This window comes from Varroa destructor, unplaced genomic scaffold (genome assembly GCF_002443255.2).
Source record: "Varroa destructor unplaced genomic scaffold, Vdes_3.0 BEIS01000002.1, whole genome shotgun sequence".
Lineage (NCBI taxonomy): Eukaryota > Metazoa > Arthropoda > Arachnida > Mesostigmata > Varroidae > Varroa > Varroa destructor.
The window spans coordinates 41,271,708-41,290,567 of NW_019211455.1; the positions used below are offsets into that span (position 1 = coordinate 41,271,708).

At 40.9% G+C, this 18,860-nt stretch overlaps 1 protein-coding gene across 1 annotated transcript in view; it reads right to left on the bottom strand.

The window, feature by feature from the left end:
• Window positions 1–621: 621 nt before the first annotated feature.
• Window positions 622–18,860, bottom strand: part of LOC111243695 (uncharacterized) — a 21,305-nt gene continuing 3,066 nt past the window's right edge. The window contains exons 4-10 of the mRNA XM_022789640.2: window positions 10,586–10,745; window positions 8,830–8,963; window positions 4,912–5,055; window positions 4,021–4,251; window positions 3,303–3,556; window positions 2,636–2,835; window positions 622–2,192 (exon numbers count right to left, since the gene is read on the bottom strand). Of these exons, the coding sequence (XP_022645375.1) occupies window positions 1,986–2,192; window positions 2,636–2,835; window positions 3,303–3,556; window positions 4,021–4,251; window positions 4,912–5,055; window positions 8,830–8,963; window positions 10,586–10,745 (1,330 nt within the window). The 3' untranslated portion in view covers window positions 622–1,985. The remainder of the gene's footprint in view (window positions 2,193–2,635; window positions 2,836–3,302; window positions 3,557–4,020; window positions 4,252–4,911; window positions 5,056–8,829; window positions 8,964–10,585; window positions 10,746–18,860) is intronic.

Consider the following 18,860-nt stretch of genomic DNA (forward strand, 5'->3'; position numbering starts at 1 on the left):
GGGGCTAGGCCCATTTATCGGACTAAATGTTTTTAGCCTTAACGCGCACTACTGCCGTTCAACATTTTCCAGTAAATATTTATTAGCTTGAAAAAGCTAATTTGTTGGTATTAATTATCAGATAGGTACAAAGGTGCCGCTCAGCGTATTATATCATTTACTATCTTTTATTTGCCCTATTCCTCAAGTCACTAGCGTTAGTCTTACGGACAACTTTTTCATCGGCAGGCTCCCAGCTAAAACCCTTCGAACGCCTTAATACTCAATGTGTTTAAAGTGCCACCGAAACGCTGAAACTACTCCTCGTGACGCTTTACTTGGTTCGAGGGGTGTCATTCTGATTGATCAGCTTCTACAACGGCCAAAAATTAAAAAAATTTGGAGAAGTTATTACCACTCGCTTGAAGTGAAATAGCTTAAAACTGAGTGGATAAAAAAAAAAAACTACATTTTTTGGTATTTCCCTTTGACCTTAACGTGTCTAATAATACATATAATAACAAGAAAGCTTGAGTTGAAAGGAAAACTTAGTTGTCTGAATTCATTTGTACTGTGGGTTTCAGCGCAGCGGTGTTTCATAATAGTAAAAATGAAAGACAAAAGAGTAAAAACAAATATTCATAGACATCAAATCAATAACATCGCTCTTATTACTTTATGTCAGATAACACTCATACAAAAACCACTCGCTTTCTGAACTGTCAACATTTCATATCATAATGGGTGTTCTATCTATTAGATGAAATAAATTACTTTTTTTTTTTTTTTTAAATAAAAAAAACTCCTCATAAAAACACTGCACGGTAACTGCTTCAAAAAATGGGTATATAAAGCGGGCTAAATTGATCCTTCGACGTTATGTGTATGTTAACTTGCGAGCTACTATTTTTACTTCAATTCGAGTTCCATGAGGTTGAGAAACTGCTGGGAAGTTATGCCTACCTTTCAGAGGTTATTCATTTCGAAAGCACGTTAGTATTCTTTGAGGTTCCATATCGCGTAAGTTGAAACGAATAGCAGCAGTTATACGTAGATACCTAGCTAGTCCACTGTAATCTATCTCGTCTGAATGATCTATGTACAAACGGCCTCTTGGCCTAGAGTCAAATTATAATGGTGTCTACAAAATATAGAATTATCGCTATCGTCTCACAGTCATGTTTGGCGCGTTCACGCATATGTTTGTACAAATAATTATGAAATTACTTTCGCCGTTACAAAATATTCGTGACATAACGTTTGCGATATAATAGAAATTACAACAATGCGTTAGATACAATTCCACCGTTAGTATCACGTTGAACTCAAGTTCGACTTCAATCTTCGATCAGTCCTGCGACCGCTGGCGCAACCGGTCCAGCAGTATTACGTATAGAAATGATTGATTCACCTATCTAACATTATGATATTGTGTTCGAAATTCTATCTCCCGGTTCTAATATTTGTTCGGAAGGGTGGCTTAACGAGGAGGAACAGTCTACTACGATTTAACGCATTTATCGATTAAATACTGCGCTTACTAAGTAAGTATGGAATTGCTGGAATGAACTTATTAGCTAAGCACTAAGTTGTACTGAAATTTCTTATAGACACGTTATCAACATGCCGCGGATATAAGGATTTCGTGGTTATGCCGACGATCCGCTGTGCTATCGTTCAAGCCAGTCAGGTTCGTCTATATTTTCGCTGATTGAGAGCAATTATAAAATCGACGAGAAGTCAATTATGGTGACCGACGCATTCAATGCTATGCGCCGATGTTGACGTTGGCGTTTCCTTCGTATCCGTATGTCCTGGCAGGAAAACGGCCACGATACGGCAATTATTTGTTCATAGACATCGGTGCATGCATTTTTCCATGCGGCCCACGAATCTTTGAAAAGTGTCGTTCATATCATAAGCTCTGTCTTCAGGCTGCGAATTTAAATGAAATAGACCGAACAGCGTGGGGTTTATCGTGAAGTTCGTAGGCGTTGACCGTTGGCTCATCTTTTGCCTCCAAATAGATGTTTAACCTGTGTTTTCCCGTTGGGCTTCCAGCACTTACAGGATCCGTTAACAAGAAACCAGTCATAATACATTCTCACTATAAAGCAACCGACATTATCGTATCCGTCACATTTTAAGGCCTTCTTCGACAGTTTCGATTTAGGCGTGGGCGGCTGAGAAAAACTCTTCCTTTGAACAGATTCCTAAAATACAAAGTAAACACAGCGCTTAGTGCTCACCTAAGTACGCAGCGTGACCTAAGAAAAAAAACTGAGGTTTCAAGGTGAAATAGACATATAACGAATACTTTGTTACGAAGGCAAGACGCTGCGTAACATTTTTGCAATCACTATCCGTAACGTTCGCGCGCAAAGAGGAAACGCTCTATGATGTGATCCAATTGTATGCACCGGTCCGTAAGCATACGCCCTAACGTTTCCTGAATATACTAAACCCGCACTTGTATGACAATTAGCTACGCTGACAGTTACTTGTTCCCCGTTAACGAGTATGCCCAAAAGATTTTTCGTGTTCTTAAGCCGTTAAACATTGCTCCAGACGGCTGGCTCCCAGCGAAAACGAAGTGTATTTACGTCCAAATTTGAATCTAAGCTACAACGCATGTAGCCACGGCGAGTTAACATACCTCATCATCGGCGTCATGTACGTCGCGCTTGCTTTTTCGGAGGCGGAAACCGTGGCTGTGGGTTACTCTCCTTTGTAGATACTGCTGGAAGTTATGAAAGTCCTCAACAGGCGGTGGCCTTTGAAACCAATCGGCAGCTGATACCGGCTTCTGGTACACAGGGTATAATCTGCTAGGCGCTGGTTGCGGGCCTGGAATGGCTGTGGACAATATAATAGCTTTATTATGAAGTTGTCGCTTTGATTATTCTATTTATGTTGGTTCATCTGTAGGACATAAACGACCGGCTTGGCTTTGTTAAAAACCAGGAGAGTCCAGTATAGAACAGGACATATAAAGGATTCCGAAACGCCTAACCGCCTCAAGTACTCGTGGTGGATAATTTCAGGACACGGCGGGTTGAATAGTCCGGCCTAGCTAGGGGTTAGCGCGTAAGATTCATACGCGAAAGGTTACATTAAAAATGTTGAATAACATTCAAAATGCGCTCAAAGAATTGGGGGAAAATGGAATTATGATAGGTCGTGGCACTTATGGTAAATTATGACTAATCAATGGAGCACTCTCTAAGCGGTAATTTCTGATCCAACACCCTCAGAGAAATTATGCATCATACCTGAATACTACGATAATATTATTGGGTATTACGGAAGTTTTTCATGCTCACATTTCTCAAATAGTGTAGGAACTCGTGAAAGTTGATTGAACGATTGTGCGAATGAAGGATGGTGAGGGGGCAGGTGAGGTGGTGGCCTAGGAGGCCCAGTTTTCAGACTGCTGTAAGGTGGAAGGCCCTGTCCACCGCCGGAGGGCGCAGGCGGTACTACAGCGTCAGGGTAGAAAATTTCAGCTACGAGAAGTGAAACCCAACGTGGGCTTTCATGACATAAGCCGTTCTCAACAAAATCACATGTCTGGGACCTGCATAGTAAATCGCAGATAGATTCGCTTAAATCACTGATGTTAGTTCACATTTCAAGCGGTTTTACTGACAGCAGGTGGGTGGGCAAGGTACGCGTTATAATTTTACCAAGGCCATTCAATAAAATATATAATGAAAGAGTTTACGCAGTAAAAATATAGCGTACAGTTGTTACTTTATATAGTTATAATGGTTATTGAAACAGTCAAAAGTAACGTGTAGATGTAACTAAAACGCATGCTATATTTTTTCTTTTCAATACGTTTTTTTATTCTAGCTGTACAATAAATTGCTTCCCCATTAAAATAGAACTATCAGCTACATACCGAGCACTAGCTATCAATTATTTCAAATGACGGATAAATCATTTGCCTTGTTTCAAAAATTAAAATTAACATAGACTTTTTTAGTTTATTCAAAAACATTTTTTACTTAAAAGACACTGAACATTTCCATCACTCACATGCAGGTTGTTTGCTGGATAGTTTGTGTTAGGTATCCTTCTTGCGGAATTTGGACCACGTATTTCCATACGCCCTGATAGTTTCGGGCGTATACTGGGGTAACGTATTCCTCCATCGACGGACAGGGCGTCGGTGGCAGAGAACTTCCGCTACGAGAAGCCTGCTCAGGCTTGTCACCCTTAACGTACACCTTCTCAATAGACTCATCGGATTGCTTTTTATAGCGGTTACTGTTAATTGCGGGTAAATCGAATTGAAATCACAGAAAAATATCGATTTGGAATAGAAGCGTTATTCTCTATCTAAGCACACATAATTTACTTAACCATACATGTTGTGTGTTACGTGTTGATGTTGGGTTTCGAACCGTGACCACCGACACTGCGTCTTTCAACCTAAACTTTAGCCATCCAGGCTACAGCGGAGGCTCTATGGCGTTACACGAAGCGCAGATTGTTAATCGTACCTTTTCTACTGCTCGCTTATCTTTAAAAATATGAGCATCTAAAAACTACTTAATCTATCTGGGAAGTTCTTGGAATTAATCTGTGTTCATGTCTATGGAATAAGGCAATGTTGCTCTTAAAAACAAAAACGTTTTGTTTTATCATTTTTAGCAATCACTTAAAAAAATATTTTTCAAGTATTTCCTTGTGTAACTTACAAGTGCTTTTTTGTGTTCCTTTTTTTAAAGATATTTTATTTTTACGCGACACATTCGGCTGTGTTTATTGTGTGAAGGAATTCTCAGAATCACCTCTTTGGTAGAGTGTTAGGGACTTGCTTAAACTACTACGTGTTTCGTATCGGATGATTATTAGATAGAGATCTATAGTTGTTGTAAGTAGCCGTCTACTTAAACAAGTGTTAGCCGGATTGAGATTGCCTACCTGTTGGTATACATATTGGCAAGAAGTTTTACTGGTGAAGATTCGGATGTCATGAAATCGAGGACCTGAACAATTGGTGAGGGGTTTGCCGAGCTCGCTCCGCTCGCACCTGTGAGCGCTGAGAGCACTTGGCTCAACGGAGACCTATCAGTTACACACACGAATAGCCCGAGTCAAGATAAGTTTCATCATTGCAGAGAATGCACGTGTTTGCTAGATTACTACTACTATTATCGTCATTAGGTTTACATGGTACGAGTTATATATATATATATATATATATCAGGACTAACTTTTGCGCTACGTTCGTTATCTAGTCGGGATGCGTTCATATGGAAGAAATTTTCTTCTTTCTATAACAAAATGACGAAACCAACATGGTCGATATTGGGTGTCCTTTTTTACAATATGAGCGAAAGTCAGCTGCCATTCATTATCTTTGCATCGGATGTACTCTTCACAGGCAAAATGATGAACTTTCTTGAGTCCTTTAACCTGCTTCATTGGCCAAAATTGAGTGTTTCCCGCGTTACCAATAGCACGAAGGGCAACAGCAATAGATATATGTACTTCTGACGACAAAGAACACGACTGGATAACTACCGAATGGACTCCACAGCTGACTGAAAAAGCGCAAAAAGGATTTTCTGACAAATCTAGTTTCTCGGTGAGCACTTCAACAGTTTAATCTACGGCTTCTAGATCGAAATTATTCACGAACGGTGCACGCACGAAATGTATATCATCGCAGTGAGGTAAAAGCTTTTTAGAAACAACGAAGCTAGGAGTCGCTATTGGACCTAAAGTCCCTTCAAAGCATGGCAATGAACTGTCTACGATTTTCCACCGATACAAAAAATGCTCGCCGCCGATGCAAAGATCAATTGCAGGAACAATCGCGGATTTTCTTGCGGTCTCGCGAGAATTTCTAGCTAACTTCCGCGTTCTGAACGTCGTGTCCAATGAAGAATACACTATATAACCAAGCTTTTTTCAGAAGGGTGTATTCGTAAACCAAGAATCTTAAATAATCTTCAGAATTCACAAGCAGCTTCAATCCACCAAGGATCAGAGGCTTCTAAGAAAAACTCGCTTATTTAGACTATCCAAAGAAGATGGCGGTATCGTCTACCGTTACTTTATCAAATAGCCTTTGTGTGTTTAAGACTAGTTAGTGCAGGACTGTCTAACTGGCTGAGTATGTGAGCACTATCTGGCACAAAAGCCCGCTGTCATCTGACAGCCCAGGCTTGGGTTATTACGTATAAAGCGTGATCAGGCAAAAGGATAACAAAGTTCAGTGCCGTAATGTCAACTCGCTCCCTATCGCTTTTAATTCTAACTTTCATTGTAACGGTCTATTCGGTAAATGATGCACATAAAACGTGTAAAAGCGATAAAATAGCATCTTTAGGTAAGCCTACAGTTAGTGCTGGGCCAGGATACAAGATTGTCCATAGACACCAAATATACTAAGATTTTTATCCCTATTAAGAAGACGTTTAAAATTATACTTAGAGATGTTCCACTACCAATTTTGAAACGCTTTAAACGTCAACTCAAGGTACCGATCAAAATGAATGGCAGTAAAGCACGAAAGCGTCCGTTAGGTGCGTCCTTCTTAACATGTACAGAAGTTATAATTGGATTTCTTGGCAAGACAAATATGATGTGACAAGAAGGACGGCCCAGGACCACATTGACGCCGGTAGAAATCGCTGGCAGCAAGTCGAAGTGGCGCAAAAAAAAACTAGAAAATCACAGAGCCTACAGAAAAATATGTAAATGAACACGGGTTCTGCTACCGGGGACCGGAAGCCAGGTCCAAAGTTCTTCATGTTTATTGGACGGCGGCTATACAAAAAGACAAAACGCTACCATTAAAATAAGATGATGGATAAAACACGCCTAGCAAGACAGGCCAATAGCACGATGACGACAGCGCGCAAGGCTTACGTGCACTGCAATAGCAGAGTAAGCTCAACTGTAGCAATGGTACGTGCGCGGATACCTCACAAAAATCTCGTCCACATTTAGAAACAGGCACACAAGTATGCTGCGTTATGCACGGAATATAGCCGAAGACAATAGAGCACATTGTATTGAAATGGTTCTCCGTCGGATATTACTTAAGTATTATTGATTCAGGCAGCTGGCCTCTTTCAGGCACTAAATAAACCCTGTGAGCCTCAAACCTAGACCCTCGCCTTTCAGTTCTAATTATTCTTAACCTTAGTAGGTAAACACTTTCTTACTACAAAACCATAATGACAAAGCATGCGGTGCTGGAAAGTAACACTATAGACGCCTGGCTGAGCGAAAACTTTGGCGTAGCTGAGGGTATCAGACGCGGTGGCACGCGTCGACATATTTAGGGAGAAGAGAAAGAACGGTCTAAGAATCCATTCGTTTCCCATATAAATACCATGCCGTAACATTATTTATGGATAATAGCGCTTAGCAGGAGGATATGAAACCACAAACATATCTACACGTACAGAGAATAAAAGAAATGCACTTGAATGTATCGATCGTCTGCATGTAAGATGCCTGCTGCGCCGTCCTATACAACCTCAGGAAAAGGACTGAAATAGGCCGAAGCAGCGCGGCTGTGGTTCCGCAAACAATTTGGTTACCCTGTACAATCGTCACAGAATCGAACGAACATATAAGACCTCCTGCATTAACGAATGATTCGAATGTTTTCGTTTTTCATTAAAAGAGCGCAAATTTCCATTTATAATTTCATCATTGTTCTCATCACAATACAAGGCAGAGCAAAAGCGCTAACGAATGCCCTTTCAGGCTGCTGTCACTGTAGGCAAAGGGAGACGTGAAAGAAAGCGTAAGGCGTAGTTACTGTTAAAGGCCGAATGTAACAGTTGAATTAATTACGATATTCCTTGTAGGGCCTAGCACATCGTCTATGATCTACAATTAGACACGGCCATAATAGGAAACATAGCTTAGTAATAAGTTGCAAAATACACATATCTTCCTGAAAAGTCGTCAGACTAAGGACAGTCGTAATATTCGCACTTGAATTTTAAATTGTGAATCAGTTAGCGTGGCGTTCTCCCCAAAAGATAGAGTCAACGGGAGAAACATGAAAACAGCTCCTTTTGTCAGCCTTTTATCCCCGCCATATAGCCCCTCCCGGGGTTCTGAATACTGAAATACTGAACTGGACGGTAACACCCTCGTTTATTATTATTACAACACCCGTGTTGAGTCTAGCAGTTTTTATTTCCGCAGACGATATTACCTGCTAGAAACATTTTAAAACACACGTTTAGCAACGTAACTGATGCGGTCTTAAACTGAGACCTGGCCTTACGTGATAATAATTACGCATAACTATGAAGCATGCACAAATAGAGATTAGGGCAGAGTAATAGTGGCTTTTCCTAAAGAACTTACATGTCTAAGTTGGTTTGGTCGTTGCTTCGTATAAAGATGATCTTTTTTTTTAGTGACATAGTAATTGTTGTGCTCAGGAAAACTAGTTGTTTTGTTCAGAGAGACATGCTTAATTTTTGATTGTAGTTTCGAACCGCGAAGACGGAATAGGCCTTATACAATTACCTATCGTTTTGAATAGATCAGTTTGCTCTTGGGTGTTTGTCCTTCTTCCTATTCCGTTTCATGATAAACCAGATTGGTCTGTTAGCGTTTTCTTTGACAGAACGCTTGTATTTTAAAATTTTACAACAGTACTCTGTCACGACCCATTTTATCCGATAACCTATGTCCAATCAATTGAATGCATATATATATATATGTAGGAATGCAGTATACGTTGTTCCGCTCTGTGTATCTGGAATGGGAAAGTGTTATGTAGAAAGACCGCGGACAATCGGCATGACAGATCTGATTAATGGGTAAATAGGAAGCAGGAGAGCAGTGGCAAACACGCACCTTGTGACGACAGGCGCGGCCGTTGTTGAATCATGGTTGACTGCGTTCAAAATGTCGCCCGCATAACTTAGTACATTTAGAAGGTTGGTAGTTGTCGATGGACTGCCGCTTGATGGTTCCGGATTTTGTACCTGCTGGGCGGGGGCGTGGAATACACAACACACAGAGAGAGACCCACAAGAATATAAAGGAACATTAAGCTTTACAGAATATGGGTCACTGTGTTAGACTCAATAGCTCCATTAGACATTTGGCAAAGCTTTATTATTAACATTAATAATGTCGTTATTAAATGCTAAACAAAAACATTTTATGACGATTTGATATTTTTCGATTGATTTGATGATAAAAATATCAACAGGGCTTTTAGATTTTTTATCTAAAAAAATTGCTAATATATATATATATATATAAAAAATATTGATTAAATTTACTTGCTATTGGAATACTAAGTAATAATTTACTTATTATAGGAATACTGATTCTGCTCCTGAAAGCCCTGCACTTATTTATTGTAGCCTGAATTTACATCTTCATGAATTTTACGTGTAATATATTGACTCGGGTTTATTAATCAAAAGCGCATTATGCACTGAATGAAGGTATAATAAACATTTACAGAAGTTCACTGAAAAACCATTTAAAACTCTCCCTGGGAAGTACGTTTTTATCCCATTACTGCATAGACGAAGTAGATCGTACAATAGGTTTTAGCGAGGTGAAATACCAGGAATGTAAGTTAAGTTTGAAGTGAATGCCGAGTTTTCCTATCCTAACCGCCCTCAACTTCACTTGAAACTTGAGTTTAAGATAGAGGGAGAGAACGACGGCACAAGTAGTTAGAGTTTTGTTATAGCAATGGAGCATGGAATAATTACCGTGTGACAATCTGACCTCCGTTACAAGATTAGAAGATGTCTAGATTGCTAAAGGGGTATATCTGAGTTCTGCTAACTGAAAAAAAGGAGCAAGGTAGTGAAGCAGTCCGATTAAACTACTTAATAGGATCCCGTAACCTAGTGACCTTACTGATACGAAGTATGAATAGAAAATTATTCATAGAGAGGAGGAGCTCATGCGATAGGATAACTTGTCTTAGGACGAAAAAAGTTTAAGCTTACTTTAGGTTGAATTTGCAGCGGGTATCAGGATTGTGTGACTTTGCATCCAGTGTATATGTTCGGTGTAGGTATTGTCTTTTAAATAAACAACGAAGTTGATACGCGCGGATCTTCGATGATAAAAGCAACCATCCGGTTACTTTTATCCTCGAACCTTCGAATGCTTCGCAGGTTGATAGACGACAGGTTTCTTAATAATAATAACTCAGTTTCTGAATCCCTTTATGGTGTGCTAAGTTCCTGAGTTTCACTAAAAGGTTCTCACTGATATGGTCTGTATATAGATATAAATATAAAATCAACATATAGCGTCATCTAACAAACATCATTGTTAATATTAGCTTCGTGAAATTCGTTTTACGTTATTCAAAAAATGTATGTATCCCGTTAGGGTGTTTTCCAGTTTTATTCGGGTAACATCGGGTATCACGCAAGTCAAGTACAATTCTGCCACACCAAAGTTATCAGCTTACGGCCGAGCAGCGGGCTCCACGAATTGTCGTTCATTTTCATTTTGTATCATTTTGCCCTTTTTCGAAAAAGACAACCTTCTTAAAAAAATCCGATCGCCAACTACACTAGAAAAAAGTATCCCTTAAGACAGCTGTCGCCGCAGAGCAAGCTGCTACAATAACCTTATTGGAGATTTGTGGCGTTGCCGCAAGATTAAGCAAGCCCGACAGGGCGTTCAGCATCGCCGCGGAAGACCCAGATCGCTGTCGCTGTAGTTGACTCATCACGGAACACAGGCTGCAAAATGAAAGAACGAACGTTTGCGAGTTACTAGAGATGAATCAGATCTGTCATTTTGATGAAAAGCATTGGGTTGCCTGTGGCAGAAGTGTTGTAGCCAGGCTCCAACGTGTTGAACACCAGAATGCCCTGTAAGTGTCCAAATTGAGTGAAACGCTCGCCATTTGTTGAGGATTAAAACTAAATTAGATTTTGCCCATATCATATTAAAGAACTAAAGAGCATTAGGTTATGTCTGAGCTCTTCTCTTCAGCGATGCAATATCTAGACGAAATCTACCTAACTACATGTTTCGAATTGTAGGTCCGATCCCACAAGTGAGTTTTTTCTGTGTTGCCGCTTCTCACTGCCAAAGGCCTCTTTCAGTAGCGCGGAACGGGCCCCGTGCCTGTCTCGAACCAAGACAACCTTACCTGTTTCTATGTTTAACAGGCAAACGCCTTACCGATACGCCATCTCACGAGGACACACAAAATCTGTTTAGCTGGGTCGTGTCGAAGTTTGCCCACGCTAAGCACCTCCTGTTAAAATCCTTGAACAGGTATTATGAAGGGTCCCTAACAGAAGGTATCCGCAGGACTACGGACTCTGTGCTTGCGCTGACGTGCATATTTACAGTTGTCTTCCATTAGATCAACGCAAATCTCACTGACGCAGACGAATCACAGTTAACTTTGGACGCTCAATCAAGTATTCAAACGTCAAATGACAATTAAATATGGAGTAGAGCATGAGCTGGACTAATTGTTAACGAGCTAAATGAGCTTACCTAGCTAAAAATTTGCGAGAGGGGGCGTTAGTGACGTTTCTCTATCTGCATTTTAGACAATTATATACGTAAGTTCAATCAGGCATCTTCGACATGTTCTCCTTCTCATTTTGCAGTTTAATAATGAAAAGAAAAGACGAAGATAGATCTTCGAGGCTGGTAGCTGCGAAAAACACCAGAGCTGTCTATAGAGCAGAAATGGAACATGGTGATTGATTGATGTTTATGTTTACAATTCACAAACATTATACACGTGTCGACAGATGCTCCGAGATAATGAAGCCTGAAATAGATTTATGTTCAAAAATAGCTGCTATAGAACATACGTCGAGGAACATATATTTAATGAAAATTTCCTATTATTAGATTTTGAAACCAACCCAGGGGTACATGGTAGCTAAAAATTAAATCTGGACCGTGGATCTAATCATTTCCATATCTAGTAAAGAAGCAGAGATAACAAATCCTTGACCCTGTCAAATTATGTTTTTACTATAGATAAACTATAAGTTTTCCAACCCATAATAGATATTCACGAGTGCGGTTGCGAGGAGACACAAAATCGACTAACATATAGCCCACATAATTTTTCATAGCCTATATATTGGCAATTGTTCCGGCATTTTATGCAGGATAAAGAAAAGCCAGGTTTACAATAGAGAAAACTCAAGCATACAATTAAATACTCAATTTATAGTTGTGAAAAAAAAACGTCTACATTTGAAGCAGTAACCGCATAATCTGGAAGCCAATGGGAGAATAGGTTCGTTTTACCCTGTATGACGGCAGTTACCCACATGTGGCAAAGTGTCAAACAGGCTGACCTTCAAACACCTGTTGGACGGCTAAACGCCCCAGCGAGCGCGTTCTCTAATATAGGGCAGGATTTTCCGAGCACTTATTGGAGTAGTTGATTCGACAGCAGACGACCCAATGTAGAATCTTGCCAAGTAGGTCACTTTAACATAGTCGTGTAGCGGTATACTATATATCAGTATTTCCGAGTAAAGAGCAGCTCGTAGAAAGGAGTCAGGTTTAACCTTCTTCTACGAGCTCCTCGAGCTGTTCCGTCTCAGGTTGACAGTTACCCTTAGTTTCGACACACGGTGTACAATGCTGCTTAATTTCGAAAAACCTCTGCTAGAATTGAGGTTTTTTGCGCCGTCCGTTCAAAGAGGGTGCTTACCGTCAAGGGCAAATCTTGAAGTCGTTCGTGTGATTCTACGTAGCGCAGCTGGCATCGACAGTATGTTACGAGTGAATTAGAAAAACGAAACAAACCGAGATCGTCGAGTCTAAACGCATCTTTTCCGTAGCCCTTTATTAAGGACGCAATGCACTCCAAACGTGCACTCAACCGCAATGCAGTTTCCTTCGTCTTTTAGACTTTAACTGTTGAATCATTCGAGTCTAGACTTACCATAAAAAAAAAACAGCGTTTCTTTTAGCAAACGGTGCCGGATCGAAATTGTACTCCGTAAAGATAAAATTCTGCTCCGCTACCATGATCATCTGGCTGTGATAGCTGAAAAGAAGATCGAGTAGACGATCGTTACCCTCGAAATATGTTGGGCATCGCCTGCGTCGAAAAGGGTGACGAACTCCAATCAACAACTATGCATCACAATGTTCCCATGGAGCTTACGTTCGGCCCAGTATGCGTTTTTTAAATCCTATACAGTGCGAAACGTTTCTAAAAGTATAGTCTGATTAGAATACACAATTAGCAGAAATTATTATCACGTCCTAGACATTCGGACGTTATCGATACGATTGAACGAATTACAAATGAAGACATTCAAGAAGAAAGCGTTTTGTTGTCTACTATCAAAAGCTGGAATAATTCCCCTGGCAAATTCTTCCACACTGATCCTACTAACCACTGATAGGACTAATCGACAACGTTCTGTACAAAGCAAACACTATCTGATAGATCGGTCACAGTTTTGTAACTAAACAAAACTTAACAACTAACTAAACAAAAAAGTATTTTTACATGCCTTTCAGTGAGCTGATCAAAAACAAAACCCTCGAATTTCTGTCCCGGTCTTTGCCGTTCCTGAAGCAGCAGAACAATCTCCCGAAAGTTGCACGCTTCGGAGGTCACGCAACTGTTTTAGGGCTCATGCCTGTGATACGCAGCAGTTCGGCTACAGGTCCGGGATATCGCTTCAAGAGGTCGCTTCCGAACGCGTTTAATTCGTCGTCAACGGTTCACATCAACAATCACGAAGTGAGCTATCACAAATCGGTGCCAATACAGACGCTTAAATGAAGCTTGTAATTAACGCAGATAGCTATGGTAGATCTCGTATTAATGATCAGGCTCGGGATAATACGTGAACAGCCTGCGCACGTTATTATTACGTAGGCGTTTACTGCAAAAATACGTTCTAGTTTCAACTTGGTCTACTGTTACGTCTACACCGAACAATGTTAGTATATGCACTTAAGGACAGTCTGCCAATTTAACTTACTAAACTTAATTGAATACGTGCTGCCATCGAGATGATAACGTGGATCAAATTGATTCTTAATATTTAGTTTTATGAAGTTTAATTATCGGCGGCATCGTGCGAGATAGGGCATGACCATAACATATATTACACGATTGGTACGATTACATTTTGTGTAAGATGTTTTTTTGTGTTTTAATATTTCGTCGTTGATGTTTGACAGGCTACAGATCACATCGATATGGCATCAAAAAGCAGTCTGAGTCCCGATCTCAGATCGACTTTGTCGCGGGAGAACATCCACCGGATGCTCAACGCCACCGTTAATGGGCTTTGTCAAAACGCCCAGGGAACGTAAGCTGCCGAAACAGTTGAAATAACGAAATATAATTTGTTTGTGATCTGTCACTTGTTTTTCTATTTGCAAAAGGGACGTATTTTTTTCTAGAGGCGTATGAACATTGCCTCAGACAGATGCATTGAATCGATGACGATATTATAACACAGTTATGCTAGTAATTATAGCAGTCCGTTAGAGAAGTTCCCTCAAAGAAAATGTCATGCAGCGGCCTTTTACAAGCGCATCCACATCTATAGAATGGTCATTTTCTTAATTAGTTGTTTTACCCGCGTCAACCCGGATCGCTGTTAATGAATATTTACAAACTACGTCAATTATCAGTCCGGGTTTCTTCTCAACTTCCATGTCCAGGGATCTATTAATTTTTCATGTGGCAGGAAGGTCTGGATTGTCTTGCTTTACAATACCGTAGTCAAATTTGAAACCTGTGTAGGTTAAAAATGCCATAACTATGGATAACTCTAACGAATGTCTGACATATCTGGTCTAGGAGCCGCTGATAATCCCTATTCTGTATCTCTCGCATTTATAAAAAAAAATATATTGATATCAACCCAAAAAGCTACTGTGACAACTGTATGACATCCGTATGCGTTATGGTCAAGCAATGCCTTGGAGCATCCATGATCGAATCGGACACTCCTGAGACGACCCTTTGCCACATATATTGTACACATATACCTGTTTGTCTGTGAAATGCACGCCCTGACTTTTCCATACTAATTAGATCATAATGAACTTTATTAGCCAACATCAGCGGCTAGAGCGAACACAGTAAGAGTGAAACTTCAATGTAGTCCAACAGGCTTCTGCATCCCTTCCTTAAGAACTAAACATTATCTGGACGCTCGGTTTGTCTGTAAAAGCAATCCAAAGGTTCAACTTGATAATACTGTAAATGTTGCTGATTCGTTTATTCTGTCATAATATCATGCCACATCCACGTTTATCCTTAACTACTCGGCAACGTTACGTGTTCATTGGTTTTGTCTAGTCAGCCTTTGTGGTCGGAACACGCGGTTGGCTCTCGATATACATTTGAGAACTTAGAATTTTTTTCAGGAAACATTTTTTTTGTTTGTTGCCGAACTTTCACGTTTACTTTCAATATTTTGCACAATGCGCCTATGTGCTTCATGAGGTAGAAAAGGGAGCTAGGAAAGCCGCATTGTTACATATCGATATTGTCCGATCGTTCTTTTGGAACAAAGCTATTGGACACTGTCTGCAAGGAAGTTAGATGGTCATAAAAAAAACTCTAGCCATCCCAAAGGTTTTAAAAACTGAGGAAAGTTTGCTATTGTTAGTTCACGCCCCGTATTACGAAATTTACATACCGTAGGGCAGTCCCCGTCGTTTTTCCTTTCGACGATGAATCATGTAGTCAAACCCAGCCATGTTCAATGGCGTAGTAGCTGCGCTTCACTGTAGTTCGAGCTTTCAAACAAGTGAAAGCTCTGCATTCGTCGGCAGCTGAGAGATTCGCTGACAAAAGTGGTAACAAAACTTCTTAAAAATTCAATTTTTTCCTCGACGGTTAAAAGGTAATGCTCTGGCTGAGGAATCCGTGAACCATGAACGCAGCTACTGCCCAAAGCCGCTTAGAGAGAAACAAATAATCTTCATAACACACATACAAACACGTCTTCTGCAGGCTAACGAACGACGATCCCAATTTGGCGCAAAATGTTTCTTCGCGGCGAACCCCTTTATATAGCTGTCAATCGCTCATCTGGACCATATAAGACAACCATGGGTAGCTATCATTATCATCATTTATTTTTGTATCCGGATGTTTTTTCATTGCTTTGTTTATCTTCGTTAAGAATATCGTTAGAATCTCCTTCGTTCTCCAGCTATCCTAAATCTTGTCTACGCTTTTTCGTTTGCGCCATAAATACCTCAATTCGCATTCGGTTTCGTTGGAAGTGCCATCTACCACTACATATTTAACATATTGTCGCTGTTAATACGTAAAACGGAGGGGAAAACCAGTTCAAGTTTCCGACTTCAAAGGAACTTGAAGAAATTGTCTGCTCGATTGCTTCGTCTTTTTTTTTTGGCCGCCCACTATTTTTTCATTGCCTGTCTTGCGCCGGCTGTCTGCTCACAACAGCCAGACAGACTTTTGATTTTCCCGTCGACGGCAGAACTGAGAGTCGTTCGCTATTATCTGTAGTAAACATTACTATATTATCCCATGGAAGTGGGCAGTTGGTTCAGATGCAGACTTTGCTATTGGAAAGTAATGGCGGCCATTCTTAACTTAAACCAGTTAATACAGCAGCGTCCCGTCACCTACTTTTGTATAGCCCATTAGGATGCTGAGGATGGAGTCGGTATCTGGTACTGAGATCCCGGGACGTGCTCATGTGAAAATTATCCATGTGTATGCCCCAGCAATTTGGTAATCGCGTCTTCTATTTTCGTTTTCACCGAGCACAGGCTGTGATCTTCAAAGTCATCAGCAGCGTCGTAGTTGCACACGTGGCGCGCCACCGGTACTTCCGGTTTCAGAAATTACGCACGTAGATATATCTATAGCGAAAACGGCGTGCTGAACGCCCACCGAAGCGCTAACAAACCAAGGGTATCTAACGGAAAGAAAAGCCAGCACCGTTCCACCATCCTTTTTTCAAACGAAACTTCTCTGGTGATGACCACGACAGATGACTCGTAGCCAAAAACACGTTTTGCCTCAAACAGGGAGCCTGGATTGGTCCGCTGGAACGGCCCCAGCTACTTACCATAAAGGAAGAGACACTAACGTTGTAAATATATCATGACTGTGCCGGCGAATGGCAGTGGCGGTTTTCAGATGGTTTTCACATAAACGTTTGTTGGTCGATCGACGATAGCTTCTCATACTAGCGGCTTACGTCGCGTGTATATGGTCGGCAAAAGATTATCAATAATCTTGCAAGATAGGTGATTACGGAACAACATTGGTAGCCAGTAGAAAATGATCAGAGAAACAGAAACTTCTCGTTACTGGGAAATATGACGCATTCACTGGCTAAATCAAAAAACAGCATTAGTGCTTTTACCAGTGTCAAAGCACCACTGTCAATAGAGATCTAATAATAATGGGTAAAACTGCTAAACACAAATACCAATTGATAGTAAAAATTCCATTATAGTTTCATAGTAGGGTCAGGTAATCGATAACCGATACAACGCGTAGTCCGAGTAGACGTTCGCTATTTATACAATTTATATGTGTTCGAGACGTTTGCCATTGGCCGGCCGTTGGGTGGCCGGATCAATGCCGTTCAAAGAACCTTGACGAAATAACTGCAGTCCAATTAACAGCATCTCAGCCTAGCACTGTCCTTATTATTTTGGCAAAGCAAGTGAATTGTCCAGAATTTTGAATATTTTTGCAATACGCTAATCCCTTGACGGGTAGCGGATGGTCAGTGCTAGGGCAAGTCGCAGAGTTCAAAGCAACACCTAGCCATAAAATACACCATATGGTCTTTAGAAAAAAGTAATTTTCTCGCACGGTGTTCCATATATGGAACATTTGTCGAGATCTCTTTTTGAAAAAAAACGCTGTGGAGCACCGCAGTGGTGCGTCTCATGTCCGCTGGCTGCGGTGGAATGAGGTACGACTGAGATATAAGGGAAACGTCCGCCCGAAATGAATATGCTTGTTCGTGACGGATAACCCAATAATATCTTAAAAAGGAAGAGTGTCCGATCTGGAGAAGCTGAGATAGATATGTGCTGGAAGTCAATCCATACAACAGGCAAATTTACAAACTTTCTAAAGTGTACATCTTCTCAGCTCGTTGACATCGACTATTGTCCCGACAGAATTCGCGGTAGCGTACGTTTAGCGTCGTCAGCTAGCAACCATACGATTGCCAAAGTGCGGACATAGCTGGAAAACACGACAACTACACGACACCAGGGGCTTGCTAACTTCATTGGCATGAACAGCAACCATGGCAGAACTTCAAGGAAGCCAACTCTGCAGCTGACGTGTACGGAAGCGATATGGCGGCAATGAAATCAGATTGGCGACATTCGACAGGGTCGTTCGCGCGTCCTTCCCTTGTTGCGCATCCTGCAGTAACTAGTTAGGGCCGAAAGCCGGCCCGGATTAACGCTGACCTGCCAGTACAGGACGGTTCACGATTGATATTAAGAAAGTACATGATCGTTTTTGACTGGAGTCAGACGGGTCTAGCCAGACACGATGAAGATCTCATGACAAAGTTGATGAATTCATGATTTCGGCGAACGGCCAGTTGGTGTTGGTGACACGTATAGTGCAAAAGCGACACAGGCATAGGGTCCATCAATTTATCACGTTACTAGCGCTTCTGTTCAGTGACTATTGAGTAATAATGGAAGCAAGACAGCAGAACGGTTGGGGAACACCCCAGCTAAGATGAAATTCGCCTTCTGTTTTAATCTGTTAGCAGTATGACAACAGGCAATTGGTATCATGGACGGGATACGTTGACTATACGTGTTCATCGGTTACTAGAGGAAACACCCTTGTGTGAATACAGAGGCAGTTCGTGTAAGTCAAGATAGACTTACCAGTTTGAAAATTGCTT